Source organism: Platalea leucorodia (genome assembly GCF_965183815.1).
Source record: "Platalea leucorodia genome assembly, chromosome: Z".
Taxonomy (NCBI): Eukaryota; Metazoa; Chordata; class Aves; order Pelecaniformes; family Threskiornithidae; genus Platalea; species Platalea leucorodia.
The window spans coordinates 224440-239020 of NC_138858.1; the positions used below are offsets into that span (position 1 = coordinate 224440).

The 14581-nt window shown below is 43.6% G+C and overlaps 1 protein-coding gene across 1 annotated transcript; it reads right to left on the minus strand.

The window, feature by feature from the left end:
• Positions 1–6123: 6123 nt before the first annotated feature.
• On the minus strand, positions 6124–14325 carry LOC309602656 (signal peptidase complex catalytic subunit SEC11C). The gene is made up of 6 exons (XM_082336417.1): positions 14067–14325; positions 12562–12671; positions 11503–11652; positions 9191–9310; positions 7864–7921; positions 6124–7430 (listed from the first exon to the last, which is right to left on the minus strand). Exons 1-6 carry the CDS (start codon positions 14106–14108, stop codon positions 7377–7379), a joined length of 534 nt encoding a protein of 177 aa, XP_082192543.1. The 5' UTR covers positions 14109–14325; the 3' UTR covers positions 6124–7376.
• Between the last annotated feature and the right edge of the window lie 256 nt (positions 14326–14581).

Here is a 14581-nt window from a genome sequence, read left to right on the forward strand (position 1 = left end):
GTCAGGGCAGGCATTCTGCAAATAACCTGAAAATTGGCTCTCTGCAGTAACAGTTCCCTGAAGAACTGAAGACATTTTTCAGAAAAGACCTCCACAACTTTACAGAGGCTGAAGAATATGAAATAATAAACATTTATTTAATAAGGCGCAGTTTAAGATATTTGATACTGTTTGTGCTGCACTTTAGGAAGTCCTAGACCTACACAGTTGGAGCTTAACCAAAGCAATTGCTTATTGGCCATTTAGTGTATGCCAGTGTGCTGCATTAGCCATCACATTTTTTTGGTTTTGTGATTTTTGTGGTGGAGGGGTTCAATATTTTGAGAATTCAAAGGGGAAGCATTTATGTTTCTGAATTGTCGGGAACTGTTGCTGGCCAGACAGCGGCAGTCCCAGCTGAGCCTTCCCGGAGAGGACAAAATGCTTCAAGTGACACTGCTGTGCTCGTGGTCCCGGGGAGCACAGAGCGATGGGGATGCGAACAGCAGGCACAGAGCTTGTGCCCTGCTGCAGGCACCTCAGAGCAGGGAGAGGTCGGCTTCATAGAGCCACAGACTCACAGAATGGTTTGGGTTGGAAGGCACCTTCAAAGGTCATCTGGTCCAGCCCCCTGCCATGGGCAGGGACATCTTTCACTAGGTCAGGTTGCTCAAAGCCCCATCCAGCCTGGCCTTGAACACTTCCAGGGATGGGGCATCCACAGCTTCTCTGGGCAACCTGTGCCAGTGCCTCACCACCCTCATCGTAAAACATTTCTTCCTTATGTCCAATCTAAACCTACCCTCTTTCGGTTTTAAACTGTTGTCCCTTGTCCTGTCACTACAGAGCCTGGTAAAAAGTCTCTCTCCATCTTTCTTATAAGCCTCTTTATATATTGAGAGGCTGCAAGGAGGTCTCCCTGAAGCTGTCTCTTCTCCAGGCTGAACAACCCCAACTCTCAGCCTTTCCTCATAGGAGAGGTATTCCAGTCCTTGGATCATTTTTGTGGCCTCCTCTGGACCCACTCCAACAGGTCCATGTCTTTCTTGCACTGAGGACCCCAGATCTGGATGCAGTGCTCCAGGCAGGGTCTCACCAGCGCGGAGCAGAGCAGGAGAATCACCTGCCTGGACCTGCTGGCCACGCTGCCGGTGACGCAGCCCGGGACACGGTTGGCTTTCTGGGCTGCAAGTGCACATTGCCAGCTCATGCCTGTATCTTCAGTGCCCCGGTGCACGGAGCATGCCTTGGGCTCACCCGGCCCATCAGACAACATGCCCCAGGCTTGGGCTGGGGTGTGAACTCCTGCAGGCTTCCAGGAAGGTTGGAGGAGGGTTGACACTTAACAATGTGCGATACTTACACTTTCTCCCTTTCTTTTCCCTCAATTTTGAGCGCTCATTGGTAGTGGGGTCTGGCAGGCTTCTGTGGGAGTGCAGTGTGGCAGGGGCTGCTCCTCACCCGGCGTGGGAGGATCGCCCACAGCCCCTCCAGGTCTGGCGGCTGCAGCTCCTTCTGCCGGGACCGCTCCTGCTGCCACCCTGCCAGGAGCCCGCTGCGAAGGGCAGCCGGGGCTGCCTGTCCTCAGAGACACAGTGTCTGGGTCTTGGCCCGCGCCCAGCACCATTCTGCAGCTCCAGAGCCTGTAGAAATGCGGTGTCGACTGGGGCAGGTGGCTGGAGCAGCCCCTCTGCCGGGCACCGCTTCAGGTGACTCATCTGCCCGTTTGTTAGTTTGCAACTAAGTCTATGGAAAATGAGCACCGAGGAAATTTAAAACTACAAGTTTTGTCTCCTAAATGTCAACTTTCTTCCACATACAGCTGCTGATGCTGGATTTATAAACACCATATGTGTTGGAAAAAATAGAGCGAGGAACCGATGTGACACAAGTCCAGATAGTGAACAGATAAACAGCGGGACAAGTGCAGGTGACAGAAAGGCCAGGCATCAGCAAACCGTAAGGCTATCAGGTGGCCCCCGACTCCTGTCACAAGAAGCGAGGCAGGTGGCAGAAGGGTCACCGTCCCCTGGCAGCGGGGAGAGGCTGTGGCCAGCCCCGAGCTGCGCCCCCTGCGCCAGCACCCCGCTCCCTGATGCCCAGGCCTTCTTGCAGTCCGATTTTTCACACATACCTTTCCGTTTACTTCTAGCGAACGTGGTCACCAGCACTAGAAACTGATGCCCTAATGTGATTGCGAAAGAAACAAAGCTTTGTGCACAGCTGCTTTATTTGTAAAATTCAAATCCAGACAGAGGTTCATATTTCAAATAGCTTCAAAATTCAGGCGGTGGTCATGTCCACGTCGGATTTCCATATACCTACATATAGATACAGACTATATATAGCATATGTATATATAGTTTCTGCTGATAGCGTATTCACACACAAATGATAGAGAAACAGAGTTGGTTCTAGATACAAAAGCATAAATGATGACAGAAGAGATGGAATATACTTATTTAAGCCAAGCTGTGTAGCAGAGAAACATATTGAATTTTTGTCATGTGGGTGGATTATGTTTTGTTTGCTTTTGGCCCCTAAGATGTTCAAAGAAACTCTGATAAAATCCATGCATGCAGAGGAAAATGTCCTTTTCATCACTGTTGCTTACTATCTTGATTAAACATAGGGAGAAATTACTTGCTAACAAAGCTTAAACTGGAGTCATCTCCCCAGTTACTCCATGTACTCATTTTATCTCTACCAGCGTAGGCAGCAGTTCAACCTGAGTGTCTGGCAGCCAGGACTCGGACGCCTCCAGCGCTGCCCTGCCAGGAGGGCTGCGAGGAGCAGGCAGGCACCCAGCAAGCGGTGCTGGGGCTGCCCCCCACGCCCCCAGCCTTGTGACCCCAACGTCAAACACCAAAGTACTGAGAAGAGAGAAGCAGAGGAGACCGAGCAAAGCCAACCTCCTGCTCAGCCCGCTCCCGTGAGCACGACAGCGCTCATGGCCGCGGGGCCCAGGCCCTGCCCTCACCCGGAGGGTCTGCGCTGGTGCCCAGCCCTCGCTCCCGGCCCCAGCCCGGGGGTCCCCGCAACGCCTGCCGCCCGCTCCCGCACATGCTGCGGCCTGCGTGGCCCGGGGTGCACGGGGGCAGTTTTTAGCTGAGCTGTGAAAAGGCAGCTAACCGGAAAGAAAAACCAGCCAGCTTCAATCAACGTCTGAGCTTCTCCTACTCCCGACTGCTCAGTTAGAAACTTACTGCCTGTGCCTGTAGCATCCTAACCCCCCCCCCCCCCCAAAAAAAAATCATCCAGAGGCTTTGCTAGGATGGAGGCATTTGCTTTAAAATGCTCTTTTCTCCAGTGACACAATGCACAGTATTTCACACCAACAGCCAAGCTAGCCGTTCTTCCCAGGGACTATTGATGTCTGAGCAGCATGTGAGCTGAGGCGAACCAGTTACCACCACTTCAAGGATCAGTGGAGCACTCTGCCTCCAGTTAGTAAGTCGGTAGCTCTGCCAGTTATATCCTTGATCTGTCCTGACTTCAAAGGGAAGCTGCAGCCTAGCAGAGCAGGCAATTGAAGAAAGAAGTTTTATTTGTGAAAAGGGAAAGCACCTCAATGCATCAAATATGTAGGATCTTAACCCACTTCTTTTTATTAGTCAGCCCCATCTATAACCTGCCGAAACATATGCACAAGTACAGCTTGTCCCTTACCTCTGAAAACTGTGTGTAAAATTCTGCTTGAAGCACAAGGAGCAGCAATATACATAAATTTAATTTGGGGCTGGCTTGTGCCCTTGCTGCAAATTATTTTAGAGGTGATAAAGAGATGAATGAGATAGAATAGCATAACTGGAACGGATCTACAAGGATCATCTAATCCAACTGTCTGAGCACTTCAGGGCCGTCCAAAAGTTAAAGCATGCTATAAAAGGCATTGCCCAAATGCGTCCTAAACCCCGACAGCCATGGGGCATCGACCACCTCTCTAGGAAGCCTCTTCCAGGGTCTGACCACCCTCTCAGTAAAGAAATGCTTCATGTCCAGTCTGAACCTCCCCTGGTGCAGCTTTGAGCCGTTCGCAGGCATCCCGTCCCTGGATCCCAGGGAGAAGAGCTCAGCACCTCCCTCTCCACATCCCCTCCTCAGGAAGCTGCAGAGAGCCATGAGGTCGCCCCTCAGGCTCCTCTTCTCCAAGAGAGACAAGCCCAGGGTCCCCAGCTGCTCCCCAGAGGACATGCCTTCCAGCCCTGTCACCAGCTTTGTTGCCCTCCTCTGGAGGCATTTGAGTACCTTCACATCCTTCTTAAATTTTAAACACAAAGTTACATGTTATAGTTGGGAAAATCTAACAGCTCACTGTTCCCAGAGTCTAAAGCCATTCCTCCTCCTTTGCCGCTGTCACGCTCTTGTTCTTTTTCCCCCCTGCTCTACTCACAAACCCGGCAGAGAACAACTAACTTCTTCCTGGGTTCACAAGTTGCATTGGCTGCAGTGAACATGAGAGCTTATGCAAAAAGAGATACGTGACCACGCTGTCTGCAGCAGGAGGATCATCTGATCTCAGCCATCGGAGCTGATTACATTCAGCTGCGACACGCAAAGTCACCTTCACACTTGTTCTCAGCAAGACTAGCAGGAAAAGCTGGTAACATTCAGGTACACAATATATCAAACAGCAAACTGCCTTCTCTCCGCTGCAAACACTAATAATACTTAGCAGACGTTAAATCATTCAAGCATCGTGCAGTGCAGTTTACTCACAGCAGAAAGAAAACATTCTCCTGATACGCATGTCACCATCAAAGCTCATTTATCATTGCTTATCAGCCTAAGAACTAAAAGATTCTGTACCGTTATCCAGCAGAAGGAAAGGGTTTATACCAGAAATTTAGATTCTGGACAAAACTTTTCGCACTCCTTCCCTCCCTGACTTCTACTCTAAGGAAATTAATAAGCAGCACTAACTAGATCATCAGAAATGGTTGGATCAAAGCAGCTCACACAATTACAGGAACGAAAGCCCAGAAGAGAATCAAGAGCAACCCAATCCAGTTGGTTGCGAGTGATCTGTAAGCATTCACAGGCAGCCCGCCGAACAGGCCTGAACAACAGAGCCGCCAGGTAGCAAACTAATGTATTTCTTCTTTTCTAAAAGGTAAGCTTGCTAGTGATCAACTGAAATACTATGAGGATTTTTTTAGAAACAATGATGAGATTTCTAAATCGGGGGTGGGGTGGTGTCTTTTATCCTACATAAGAATAGCTGTACCATGTTTTAGTGTTTTTGCCATGTTTTTAGCCCATTTTAGTGTTCAACCACCTGCACAGTAACATTTTCTTTTTAATGTTCAGATGGACTAGTCTCTTGCCTTGTCACCAGACACCACCGAGAAGAGTCTAGCTCCATCTTCTTTATACCCTTCCCATGCAGGCAGGAACTCTTCATATTTATGTAAGATTTATCACTACGGCATCTGGTCCTACTAGCTGAAAAAAAAGCTATTGCTTATCACAAAAGAGAAAGCAGATTACCTATATGGTTGAACAAGTAATTGTAGGTGGCTGACCAACGTTGCTTTGGTGGATGCAATCAGCAGATCTCAAGGCACCCAGCTAAAACCAGGACGATAAACTGGGCCCACACTGTCATCCAGCATTGTACGGAAAGAGCAGATACGGCAATGCTGACAACCATATTTACTCCATTGCCGAGTCAATTCTGCAGGTTAAGATTTATCAACAAGCATTAAACCCCAGGATATCATACCAAAGAAATACAACCTTTTTTTCTGAGCATGAAGCCACATATTTAGATGTTATCTTTGTGCCATTTTACTAATCCATGTTTCCTCAACACAAGAATAAATTCCCATAATAATGTGTTGAATTTGTCATTTGGTTATGTCCAAAACCCCACTCTCAAAGTTAGAGCTGAGTGTGATTGCATTGGGGTAGGTGGATAGGAATAAATTCTGCTTTCAGCAATACTGGGGGCGGGAGGGGGAAGAAGAGTAATAAAAAAAAAAAGTCTTACTACACATATACTGTCTCCAAATATTATATTATTTTTTTCTTAACTGTGATGATACACTTCTGGGAAGACTGCATTAAGGATACCTAAATTATTCTGACATGCCATTTATTATACTCAATTTTATTTCTACACAATCTGACACAAAATAAGTCATGTTTATAATACAGTTTGTCATGAAAACTGCTTAGTAGGACACAAAAGATGTAATATTACTTGGAAAAATTCAGCAGTTTGCCTTTCAGCACTACCAGTTACAACAGAAGAGGTGCCATTATTGTATAATAGTATACTTTTGTAGAGGTAAGGGATTACAGAAGAAACAAAACTCCATAGGAAAAGCATCATGCTGTTCCTTATCAAAGCTACAAAAACAAAGCAAGTGAGGAAAACAAGTTCTGCTTTGTTGAAGGTACAACACTATCATCTGAAGCCAAGAAGAGAAAAATCCAGAATTTCAGATAAGACAGTTATCAGGTAAGTTTTAAAATGAAAAATCAATTTTATGTTTAACATTATTCAGGTATCCTATGATAGAAGAGAACAATACATTCTCAAAACTGGAATATGAGTTATGTCTTACCCTTATTGGTAATATTACTTAAGTACACTACTGTGCTATTCATTCAGTAATTTACAAGTGTTAATAAAGCCCCATAAAATCTTTTTGCTAGGTTTGTTTTATAGCTAGGAGCATAAAGGCAGAACGGTTAACAGCCTGAATTCTAGAAACATACACGGTCCCTACAAATCAGGCCTCTAAAAATGAGGCCATTAGCTTTTTTGTCCCTACACCACAAAGGAGTGAGTTTCAAATTCAGGGAAAAAGCTCCAAGTCTCCATTTCTCAGTTCTTAATCAGAATGAAAGACCCTTTCTTGTCTATTTTTGTCAGCCATATCTAGACAACTTTCTTTAGGCGTAAGTCTGACTAAACTCCTACAACTCACTACCTGTTCCAACACGTATGCTGTGTCCTTACAAGTACTGACAAAACCAATTTGTATCGTCTTGAAAAGAGAGGGCACCGACAGAGATTAAAAATAATCAAGCAAAAAAAAAAAGAACAAACAGGAGGGAGAAAGTGGGTTCAAATGCAGTACCACTTCAGAAAAACAACACAGCATGTCGAGGAGTGCCATAAGCTGCTTTAGAACATGACAGTCAGCATCTTCCAAACAAGCAAAAAGGCTAACTGAAAGCAGCATCTATTTAAGATAGTAAATATGCCATTACACAATTAACCAACAGCCAACAGCTTTACTCATTAGTTGTACAGTTTATTTCGACAAGACAAAAGCTTACACAGTTTTGTAACCATATACAGAAATGAAAACATCTGAAATATATTAGGTTTTTTCCCCTGTATATTTAAACTTTGTTCTTGGAAAAGTGACCTTTTTTTTTTTTTAGGATTCACGTTTCAGCAGTACATATGCTCCCATTACTGCCAGAAGAGCATACTGCAAAAGAAAACAGAGAATAAAGACTGATTATAACTTCTCTTCACAGAAGGTCTGAAATTACAAATTGTTCAAAGTGTGCCCTCTCCAACATTACACCTTCTAGATGAGTACACAATTATAGAGCTGTGTTCCTACAGAATTACAGGAATATTTTAATGTGATCATATTCATTAGAAACAGGCATCACAACCGTATACACTTAACTTCTGACATTCCTATATATTAAATGTTTTCAAATGATTACAAATACTAAGTTCTACTGGATAACAGACAAGCTAAAATAAGCAAGAAAACGCAGCTCATTTTACATCAGGTACCAAGCCACAGAAACAAATTTATTAACATGTATTCTTACATGCAAGATTCTTACTACCTTTACTCGCTATTTTATAGTTTTAAATTAAAGTATGCAAAACGTCTGTATACATACCTTAAATTTTGGATAGTCATTCATTATTATAGTTACCATACCAACATAAGGCAAAAATCTGTAATTGACAAAACAAACGAATGTCAAATTAACCCTCAAATATTACATGGAAATGTTTCAATGTTACTCAGTCTTGACTATTTAGATAATGGATTTCAGAGAAAAAAAAAATCTGATAGACAGCGAGAGCTTTAAAGATAGTATGTACTTCATGAAAATTTGGGAGCAAGATCTCTCAGATTTCCCTCTCCTCCCATGCCTCATCTTGCTGCACATTATTCATAGCATTAAAAATACACATGGATCCCAGAAAAGGCAAGTAAATATCACCATAATGAGGGGTACCGACAAAAGCCTATCATCCCGCAGCACAGGGGAATCAGCTTTTCAGGGTCTCGTGTTGTTCTGCAGCTATAAAAGCCAGATAATCTAACACAGAAAGGGTTTCAAACTAATACAGAAAGTATTTAAAATTAGCATTTAACCTAGTCTACCAGCATTAAAGGTTTAGAGGGGCACTTGTTCTGTTTCTTCTTATTTAACTTGAAGGCAGGGACAGAATCTAAAAAAATCAAGCAAATAAATATTCTTGCCGAAGAGTACTTCGTACTATTATGCAAGTTAACCCTATATCTATGACAACTTACGGAACTCTTAAATTAGGCAAGAAAATACACAAGTATACACTGTGATGCAAGAAGTCCTGCTTTCCACTGGGTTTGGCCTACGACATTAATCTTAGCCTGCTGGACACAGCAGAACTCACATCAAGCTCCTCATGGCATCACTAAGACTCTCAGAGCCCGAACAATACTTTGCCACAGGCTCTAAGCAAAAGCGTTCCAAGTAAGAACAGTGCAAAACAATCATTTACGCTTGTCACTAAGGCATATATGAATGCAAAATATTTTTTTTTCCCCTTAGATAAAAATTTAGTCAAGTTATTTGAGAAAAATATTAAAAGATTTCATCTCAACTGGGGAAGGGAACAAAGTCAAAAGCTCAAACCTTGCATAAAATTCCTGGGGAACGTAGAAATAATTTCCTAGTAATTTCTAGCAATTACAAGGATAAGTTGGTTAATTTTGTATTTACTGGCAAATTATTTGTTAAATGTGCCATTTTTAAAAAAAATTGATTGCCACCCTTCACATCAGTGAGAGGACTACAGAAAGCAACTCTTCCAGGCAAAGTAGTTTTTTTAATTACTATTTAAGAAATTAAAAAAATACCATACCAGATCTAGTCTGTACCAACAGCAGTACTGATTTAAATCCTAAATTTTCTATTTTAGTTACAAAGAACATAGACATTTTGCATTACTTACCCTCTTGCTCTTCCAACAACATCTTTCTTCTCTAACCAGTTCTGACCTTCTTTGTACAAGCCTCTGTCATCAACTTCATTATTATCACCTTTAGTCAGAAATTTGATGTTCCCATTTTCTCTAGAAGGTAACGAGGTGATAAACTAAACACCACTTAATTTAAAAACCTCAATTAACATCTACAAAGCACAATGAAGATGAAAAGTGCTACAAGATTAGATAGCAATGTTTACTTCCAGTCCTGCTTGTCCTGCTTATTTAACAAACACCATTATATCATTAATATTACAGACTTTACTGACAGAGTCAATAGATTTGAACAAGAAATGTTTTTTAGAACACTCCTAGATTGTCATCTGATGTAAGCAATTACACAATGAACTGAAAGGGATATTGTACATCCAGAGCAGGCAGTAAACTTCCTCAACAAAAGCAGTATGTGCCCATATGGGAAAAAAACCAAACCAACCCTCTGCATTTTCAACAGAACAGAAATTTAACTCTGAAATACTGAATAACACCCTACTAAGAAGTTTCTTTGGTAGCATTTTTTTTTAACAAATTGTGGAATAAGATCCTGTGAAGTCATCACACATTAGAGACTGAATTTAATTGAATTTGAATGACAAATTTCAGATGAGGTAGATCCTAAAAATCTGCCCTTAGGAAAGAAAGTGATATAATAATACAATGCTTTAGGCAATTTTCTTCTAAGTTCTATATACTTGTTTAACACTTAGTAATCATATTTATGTCAAAATAAAGCTTTGTCCTGCTTTTGATGGAAATAAATACCGAAGAGCCTCTAAAGTTGCTGCAAATCTGCATCAAGTTCAGTATTTTGTCACTAACACTGCAATACACTTTTAGGTCACTCATTAATTGTTAAACTGAATTATTAAATTGAATAGTGAGTTCCAGGCAAAACCTCACTTATGTTTGATATTTATTAATGTGGCAAATAATAATAAAAAAAATACATGTAACCAGTCTTTAAATAACATAATGCAAACAAAACATTACGTGGACTTTTTAGGGGAGTGTATGGAGAAATCCACGCAACAGTAACGCTTCAGCAGGTGGCACGCTTCCCCCCGCAGAGGAATGCCTGCAGAGCCTGGAGAGCCAGGCTGCTCCCTCGGAGCTGGAGCTGATGTCCTGACCTCTCCTGGCCACTGAGGAGGCTCAGTCCTTTCTGTAGGAATAGTCCTTTTAAAACCCCAAACACACCTAAATCATAACCTTTCCCTTTCAAATGATCAAAGTATCTTACACTATGTTTTGAACATGATATAATTTAACCCCCTGCTGTTAGAGAACCTGCCATGTTTCGCTCCCTTTCAAGCATTAGGCATACGTGCAGACAATGCATGCAAGACTTGGGTTCAACACTCCCATTTAAATAAAGTTAAGTTTACAGTCTTCAAATTAATTTTGCTCAAGGAGCTGCTAATTGCAAGTAACGATATCAAGAAACAAGGAGTTTTTACAAAGACAAATTAGGTATTAAAAAAAAGAGGTAATTTTTGGATATCCATATTTGTTTCAAAAACGCACTGAAGAACAGATATTACTCAAAAGATAAACACCTTCAGTTCATGGCCAGGACCTCCTGAGGAGCAAATAAGTCAATGCCTGCCACCTCCAGGTTAGCTTTTCACTGTGCAGAATTAGAAACAGATCTGCCTCTCTTTGTTTGAGAAGGAACTGTTCATCCTACCAGGGATATGCAATAAAGGTAAAAACAAGTAATCTACCTGTTGCTTTTCAGCATGAATTGTTGTTGGCATTGTGACTAACAGACACAAAAAGAGTAAATCTCTTCTTTCATTCTGAGGCAAATCTCTTTTTTGGAAAACTTCAGTTAGCAAAGATGACATACTTGTCAGACTTCATCTATAGTTCTGATTCTGAATCTTCACCTTCTTTCAGAGATTTGCTTTTAGAAGTAGCTATTTCTCATAACCAAAATCCCAATTCTACAACAGTCAGTACAGAAGCGGACTCTGCTCCAATACATATTGCTACTGCTTGGCAAAAGTAACGTGTATAGCTTGTGTTACTGGTCTCCTCTTTGGCACAGGTTTACCTACTTCAAACCTGAGCAACTTCGCTGAGGGACAGGAGTCAGGGTCTCAAGAAGTGTGCCACAGAACTGGGGACAAAAGCCGATCACATCCTAGACATGAGTTTTATCTTACAGCATATCCTCACTTGCCTTTTTCATAAAATACTATCAAATTAAAACGTAAGTGAAAGTCACAGTGAAGGAAACTATATTTAGAAACAAGGAAAATGCCAAGTTGCATTACTTTTCATGTATTTTGATTACTCTGTGAACTATTGGAATGTCTCTGCCTTCAACTTTAAAAACAACTATTTCACCAGCTCTGATTGGGTCATCATGGAAATTCGTTAAGAACAACAGGTCTCCCCTGTGAAAAGCTGGTTCCATGCTGCCACTGCAAAAAAAAAAAAAAAAAAGAAAAAAGAGAGAGAGTTTATTAGCATTATGGTAAATGAAGGAAGAACCATGAAAACAAAGAGTATTTAATTCTCACAGACAAACTCACGATTTTAACTGAAATCTGTAGCTTCACCCATTTGGTAACACTACACAAGACGTTTAACACAACCCAAACCTCAGCATGTCCCAAGCTGAGCCAGGCTATAGAAGACTTTCTTACTGCCTCAATGAAAGAGAGAAAGAAGCTGTATAGACAAGTAACAGTATTGTAGCTATCAGGAAGGAACAAACCGAGCCACTCCGGTTAAGAAAAGCAATCCATCAGTGAAAAGCCAAAAAATGTTTCACCGTACAACAAGAAGTACTTTTATACATAGAAAGAGTTTAATTAACATGAGCAAGAGTTATGCTTACATCAGTGATTACTATTAATGATCAGAAAACACACGCCTTTTTTCAAAGCCAGCGATAGTGTCTTTTGGTAACAACCTTTAAGGTAGGATTCCAGATCCTACAACTAATAACATGAACAGACAATTCCCATTAAAATACTGTTATTTACTGCATACATTCCTCGCTGACACACATTCCATTTCCGTAAGGCTGAATTTTCCATGAACATGTGCTTAACTTCATGTATTTGGTCAGCACTCAGGGGCCTGCAGGACTGGCTCTTTATATACCACATACCTACTGCTTCTACGGACTTCAATGAAAACTAGACTGCAATTATGAAAGCAGCCTTTGCAAAGTGTCCAAGAACAGAGTTAGAAGAAAGTAAGTGTTTGAGTACTTCTTAAGTAGGTGAGATCTCAAACTCCAAATCTATCCAAGGTGGAAGGGGAGGAGACAAAGGACAAAACAATATTTGGACTTCAACAAAAAAGCCTTTACATTGACTCACCTGAGCACCACGACAATAGGGCTTTCACTTCCAGTAACGACGATCAGCCCTTTCCATATCATAAGGGCAGAAGACACTATCATAGCAAAATTTAAGACTTGGTAATACAGCTATATGAAACAAGAAAATGGTTTTTAAAAGTTACTATGTTGTATTTAGAAGCACAACATAGAATTTCAACCCATACGCAGCAATGAATCACAATCCAGGCACGTGGACTTCTATGCTAAAACCGTATTCCACCAGAAGCCTCACAGAGCAGATTGCTGTATTGGCAACCCAACCATAGAAACCATCCTGCAGCGTGAAGTTTTAATGCATTGTGTGCCTCAGTCTTGGTTTATTACGCCTGTGCAATACTCCCATTTGTTAGTACTAGAAGCTAGTGAACTCACTAGCAAATACTTCTAAAATATAGGAAGCTATACAGCAAATGATCAAAGCAATTTTGACAACACGTCCCTGACTCCTACCTGAGCTCATAAGAAATATTGTAAGATCAGTAATAGCAGATATTGTACTTTGAACACCTATTTTTGTTTAAAAAGAGGAGCTGTGGGAGCAGAAGAGAGATGACAAAGGATAATTTCCTACTATTGTCAGGCAGAAAAGATTTTCCACATAAGAAATTTATCAATTTGACTAACTTTCTTCCCCAAAATTCTACTGCTTCGCCAGCCATTACAGCAGCAGATATGTTTTCTTCACACTACCTCTTTTTTTTTTTTTTCTTGGCAACATACAAAGATACTCTGGTGGAAAATGACCCTGCCCATCTCCATTTGTCATGTAGCTCATTAACATAAAATATGGAACCAGAAATTTCCAGACCATCATCCCAGTTTGAAAATATATATGCTGGGATTTTCAGGTATATGCCGACTTAATTTAGCATTGGTCAAGCTTTAAAATCTGCTCTGAAGTTTGTTTGGTTTTTTTTTAATTATTGATAGATATTAAAAAAAACCCAACAACAATGGAACCTCCACAACTCGGAAACCAGAAGGTTTGTCACCAGTGTTATAGTCCCCCTTCCAACCAGTTATTCGCATAATCACATACTAAAGATAAAATAACGATACCTACTTTGAACCCAAGAGCTCAAAAATACCCCCTGGCTTCCACACGCTGCACCTCCAGAACGAAGCTGAGCACCGACAGGAACGTAAAAATACGGTTTCTCAGCTTTAAGCCCAAGACCTGAAGGCCCCCGCAGGCAGCCGCAGCCTCCCGCCCGCAGCGCGGCTGCCCCCGCCGCTGAGCGCCAAACCGGCGCCCGGGGCGCAGACCCCCTCACGGGCCACAGCGCGGCCGGCGGCGGGGCGGGCCTCCCACCCGCCGCCGGAGCGGAGCCCGGGCCGCCCCAGCGCACCGCACGGCTCCGGACCCCCGGCCCACCCCGAAGCCCCGGAACCTCCGAGCGGCCCCCGCATCCCGACCCAGCCCGCGGCCCGCACGCCCCGCGGCCTCCCGCCTGGCCGGCACCGGCAAGCCCCGGCCGCTACCTGCCGCTTGTTCATGCGCCGCAGGTCCCCGAAGAGATCCATGGCGGGGCCGCAGGGAAGGGCCGCACCCAGCCGGCGGCGGGAAGCTGCCGGCGCCCTCCCGGGGGGCTCCTCCGAAGGGAGCGCGGCGGAAGACGCCCGCAGCCCGGACCCCAGCGCTGGCCGCGACTACCGCGGGCCCCGGGGAAGGGTGGCGCGGGCGGCCCCTCTGCTCCCCGGGAGTTGTAGTCTCCCTCCGCCCTCCGCCCCGCTCGTACTCGGCGGGCCTGGCGGCCACCTGAACTACAATTCCCAGCATGCACCGCAGCAAAGGGCCCTGACGGCGAGGCCCCTCGCCTCCTGCCCCCTAGAGGTGCCCGACCCATTTGCTGTCCGAAGGGCCTCTCGGTGGGCGCTGAGACCCCACGGTACGGCGGAACGAGCCAGACTCGTCCGTGGAGCAACAAAGCGGCGGCACCGGCCTCCCGAGCCGCATCTTTCGGATCAGGCGGCCGCCGGCCAGCTCTCCCTGCGGC